The sequence below is a fragment of the Tupaia chinensis genome, unplaced genomic scaffold (assembly GCF_000334495.1).
Source record: "Tupaia chinensis unplaced genomic scaffold, TupChi_1.0 Scaffold000047_1, whole genome shotgun sequence".
NCBI lineage: Eukaryota > Metazoa > Chordata > Mammalia > Scandentia > Tupaiidae > Tupaia > Tupaia belangeri.
In genome coordinates this window covers 2061565-2066226 of record NW_006159505.1, presented here as the reverse complement: position 1 = coordinate 2066226, position 4662 = coordinate 2061565, and the positions used below count along the sequence as shown (strand labels likewise).

General features: G+C 59.8%; 1 protein-coding gene across 1 annotated transcript in view; it reads left to right on the top strand.

The window, feature by feature from the left end:
* The window catches only part of ARAP1 (ArfGAP with RhoGAP domain, ankyrin repeat and PH domain 1), a 57267-nt gene that overhangs the window by 36157 nt on the left and 16448 nt on the right, over positions 1-4662 (top strand). Inside the window, exons 4-10 of the mRNA XM_027774064.1 lie at positions 461-528; positions 1159-1289; positions 1408-1557; positions 2455-2524; positions 2823-2943; positions 3328-3530; positions 3887-3993. Of these exons, the coding sequence (XP_027629865.1) occupies positions 461-528; positions 1159-1289; positions 1408-1557; positions 2455-2524; positions 2823-2943; positions 3328-3530; positions 3887-3993 (850 nt within the window). The remainder of the gene's footprint in view (positions 1-460; positions 529-1158; positions 1290-1407; positions 1558-2454; positions 2525-2822; positions 2944-3327; positions 3531-3886; positions 3994-4662) is intronic.

Genomic DNA, 4662 nt, shown 5'->3' with positions numbered 1-4662 from the left:
TTATTTTAATTTGACCAGAGAGAGAGAGAGAGAGAGAGAGAAAGAGAGAAAGAGAGAGAAAGAGAGAAAGCAAGCTGCCAGGTCTGGGACTTGAACTGCAGCTGGCCATGTGGGAGTCCAGTGCTCTTAACCACCACACTATCTGCCAGCCCTGAATCTTGTTGCTTTATAGCCTTTTTTGGGCAGTCTCCACCCCGGTCCCCAAGCTTGCTTGCTGCCTGGGCAGACCTCCCTGTGGTGGCCCGGCCTCCCCTTTGGCCACCCCCAGTGCTGTCCTACAAGGCCCAGAGTATAAATAGCACTTCCTGTCCCCGTGCCTTTTTTTCGCAAGGCTAGCCGGGGTGGGGGTGGGGTCTGCCTTGGCCCAGGCGTGGCCTTTGTGAAGCCACACAGAGGTGTCTCGGGAGAGGAGGCCAGGCTCCTCGCTTCTGAGTGTCCCCCTCACCCTCTCTCTCACCAGATGACTCTGACTACGATGAGGCCCCAGAGGAGGGGCCGGGGGCCCCAGCCAGCGTGATGGCCAAGAAGGTGGGGCAGGGCAGTGAGCAGGGTTTAGGCCTGCGCCTTTCCGTGTGGTGGGAGGGCTGCCAGCTTGCTGTTAGACCCTGGGGACCAGCGACTAGACAGTGGGCAGGCATTTCCCGGGAGAGTCCTTGTCCCCCACTTCTTACCTTGCTTTCCAGGGCCAGGGCCGAGCACAGCCCTAGAACCAGAGCCAGAACCTAGGCCCGAGGTCTGGGGCTCTGGTCTGTAGCTCCCACTCAGGGTTTGGCCACGCGGGATGGGAGTGTGTGGCCTCCCGTTTCCTGTTCTGGGCACCTTCGCGTTGGAGTGTCTGTCCCTGTGTTTCACTTTCTGTGTCCCACGTCACCTCTCTGTGAGGGTTTGTCTTGCCTTTCCAGCCCCGAGTCTTCCTCTATCCCTTTATCTTTCTGTCTTTGTCTCTGTCCTAGGTCCATGTCTGCCACTGGTTCTCCTGTCCCTGTGACTCGGGGCCCTGTGTGGTCCCTGCTGGTGGGGGTGGGGCAGGGTGAGGAAACAGAAGTAAAAGTGCTGATTCCCGTGGGTCGGGATGGCGTGGACAGGGGCATGGTTCCCTGGGGTGGGGGGTGATCGGCACTGCCAGAGAAGTGTGACACTGAGTGGGTCTGGGGGCAGGACGAGCCCCCTCCGAGCCAAGTCCCACGGGCCGTGCGAGTGGCCAGTCTGCTGAGCGAGGGGGAGGAGCTGTCTGAGGACGACCAAGGGGATGAGGATGACGACGGCCACCCCTATGAGGATGTCCCAAAGTGAGTGCCCCTCCTCTCTGTGGTCCCCCACCGGGCTGCCCTCCTTCCTGAAGCCCCACCCTGCCCCACCCCTGCTTCCATCCCAGCCCGGCCCCCCTGCACACCCTCTCTCTCCTAGTGGTGAGTGGCATACCAGCAGCCTGAGCTTGCCCTTGGCCTGCCGGATCCCCGAGCCCCCACTACACCCCATGGACTGGCTGCCCGGGGGCCCCACGCCCCTCACACCAGTCATCAAGGCAGGGTGGCTGGACAAGAACCCTCCGCAGGGGTGAGTGAGGCCTCTCGGGTCTGCTGGTGCTCTCGTGGGGGAGGGAAGTGCCCCAGGACACTGGTATCGTGGATCCAAAGACCAGAGGGGCCCAGGGTTATCAGATCAGGTCTCCTCCCAGACAGATCGAAGCCAGCCGTCACCTCCCTAGACTTGCGTTGGTGACGTCAAGTCCCAACACCTTATCTGACTCAGAGTCAGATCGAGTCTGACGTTCATTGCTCTTGCTGTAGGCAGTCCATCTTCTTTTTTTTTGGGGGGGGGAGGTCTTTGTTATATGGTGCATGCCCCAGGACACTGGTATCGTGGATCCAAAGACCAGAGGGGCCCAGGGTTATCAGATCAGGTCTCCTCCCAGACAGATCGAAGCCAGCCGTCACCTCCCTAGACTTGCGTTGGTGACGTCAAGTCCCAACACCTTATCTGACTCAGAGTCAGATCGAGTCTGACGTTCATTGCTCTTGCTGTAGGCAGTCCATCTTCTTTTTTTTTGGGGGGGGGAGGTCTTTGCTATAGGGTGCATGCTCTCGCCAGAAAGACAGAGACAGACAGAAAGTGAGAAATCTCCTCCCAGGGGGGATGGCCACGCCGCAATCCCTTCTCCTTCATTCTCCTCTCAGGATCTTGGGCACGCGCACACACACACGCGCCTGGCGTGAGTTTAAGCCACCGGGTTCGGACATGAACCGCGGTTGGCTACATGGGAGTCCAGCGACATAGCCATTATGCTAACTGCTGGTCCCTAGGCAGTCCATCTTCTCAGTGGCCATTTGGGGTCTCACTCCCTTGGATTGGCTCATCCTAGCTGTGTGTGGCTGCTGGGGTGCAGGGGGCTGGGGTAATCCGGGAGTCTCCCCAATCCCCATTCTTGGTTCCATGTTCCCGCTGCCTCTCCAGATCTTACATCTACCAGAAGCGGTGGGTGAGACTGGACGCCGATCACCTGCGATACTTCGATAGTAACAAGGTGGGCCTGCATTAGCCCTGACGTGACCCCAGCTTCAGCCCAGGCCTAGACTGAACTCCAGCACTGGACCTGGCTGGAGGCCCTCCCTGTTTTTCCTTGACAGAGCTCCCGTTTGACTCTCTAAACCATGTGCTCCTGGGCCGTGGGCAGATTCAGCCCAGGGTCTGTCCCTGAGCACCTGCAGGGGACAGAGCTGCAGTCTTCATTTCAGTGGAGACTGGGGGAAGTCCAGGAGAGGCTGGGCCTCTGGGCACCCCACTACACCCACCCCAAGATACAGCTTCTCTCCCTTCTCCAGGATGCCTACTCTAAGCGATTTGTCTCTGTGGCCTGCATCTCTCGTGTCACTGCCATCGGGGACCAGAAATTTGAAGTGATAACAAACAATCGGACTTTTGCCTTCCGGGCAGAAAGCGATGGTGGGCAGTTGGGGTGTGCATGTGTGCGCGCGCGTTTGTGTGTGCATGTGCACAGAGGGAGAGAAGGTGGGAAGTTTGTTCAGATGGGGGAGGAGAAGCACACATGTCACACCCAGGGGGTTGTCGCCCTTCTGTGAGATGTGGAGGGAGGGGACCTTCTCTGTGATGGCTCTCAGTACCACACGTTGCCATTTCAGGTGACATGACTTGCCTAGGGTCAGTGGCCCTGGGACTGGAGCCCTAGCTGGTCCAAGCCAGAGAACCCGCCCAGGCTAGGTGGGCCAGTCTGGGTGGGCGTGCTGGCAGAGGCGTTGCCAAGAGGCCTAGGGCGGGAGGCCCTGAGCCGCTGTGGTCGGGGCTGACACCTTTGCCCTCCTCCCGCAGCGGAGCGGAAGGAGTGGATGCAGGCCCTGCAACAGGCTGTGGCTGAGCAGCGTGCCCGGGCCCGGCTGTCTAGCGCTAACCTGTTGGGGGTTCGAGGCCCAGAGCAGCCCGACCATGCTGGCAGCCTGGAGCTGCGTGGCTTCAAGAATAAGCTGTATGTGGCTGTGGTCGGGGACAAAGTGCAGCTCTACAAGAATCTGGAGGTGCGAAGGGTCTGCCGGCCACGGACCTACTGCCCTGCCCTATGCCCTCAACCCTGACCCTTGAACCTGCCCTGGAGCCCATCTATCGGTTCCTTCCCGCACTGAGGTTAGCCTTTGCCTGCCAACCCCCACCCCTGCTTTAGACACAACCTCCACCTAGTCCTTGACTGCCACCCTCCGGTCGCCGCCCTGGCGCCTGCACCCACTACTCATTGCTCTGTGGACTGCGAACCCAGATTTCTGAGTCCCCCTTACCTCCTTCCTAGGCACTCTCTGGTCCCTCAGGTACCACCTCCCTTCCTCTCCCCTCTCTTGAGCCTTAAACCCTGCCCTCATCCCTTGCCGCCCACTGCCAGGAGTACCACCTGGGCATCGGCATCACCTTCATCGACATGAGCGTGGGCAACGTGAAGGAGGCAGACCGGCGTGGCTTCGACCTCACCACCCCCTACCGCATCTTCAGGTGAGCCCGCTGCACCCCGGCCCCCAGTGCTTTCTCGTTGTCTAGTGTGGGGTGTGTGTGCATGTGTATGTGTGCGTATGTGTGCATGTGTGTGCATATGTGTGCACAGAGGGAGAGAAGGTGGGAAGCACCCCTTCTCTTCTCATGCTCCCCAGCCCCGCCCACCCACATGAGTCCTCTACAGTCACCGCCTGCCCTGATCTCTCCCTCGGAAGCCTCCCTCCCTCTGCCATCCCCACCTGCTGTCTGCCTCACCGCTCGTGGCCTCGGACTTGCCCAGGCTGGCTATCTGCACTCACCACCTGTGCCCTGCCGCCCCCCCACACCCTACACTCTTGCAAGTGTTTTCCTGTCACAAGCACCTCTCATCACCGAAGGCTGCTCTCCTTGTCTTGGAGTCTCGTCCTGGGTGCTCCTGCCTGAGCCTCTTGTCCTGGGCTCCTCTGACCTCAGCTATCCCTCAGCATCTGTCTCTGCTCTCTGCCCACTCCCCAGTCTTTTAGTTACCACCTCTAGGAGTGTGCTGTCCCTGGGTTCAAATCCTGGCTCCACCACTGACTAGCCATGTGACCTAGGACCTCACTTGGCCACTGTGTGCCTCAGTGTCCCGGAGGCCGAGGGTCTTCGTAACTGTGCAGTTAGAGCTCCGTAAACAGCAGCCTCATCACT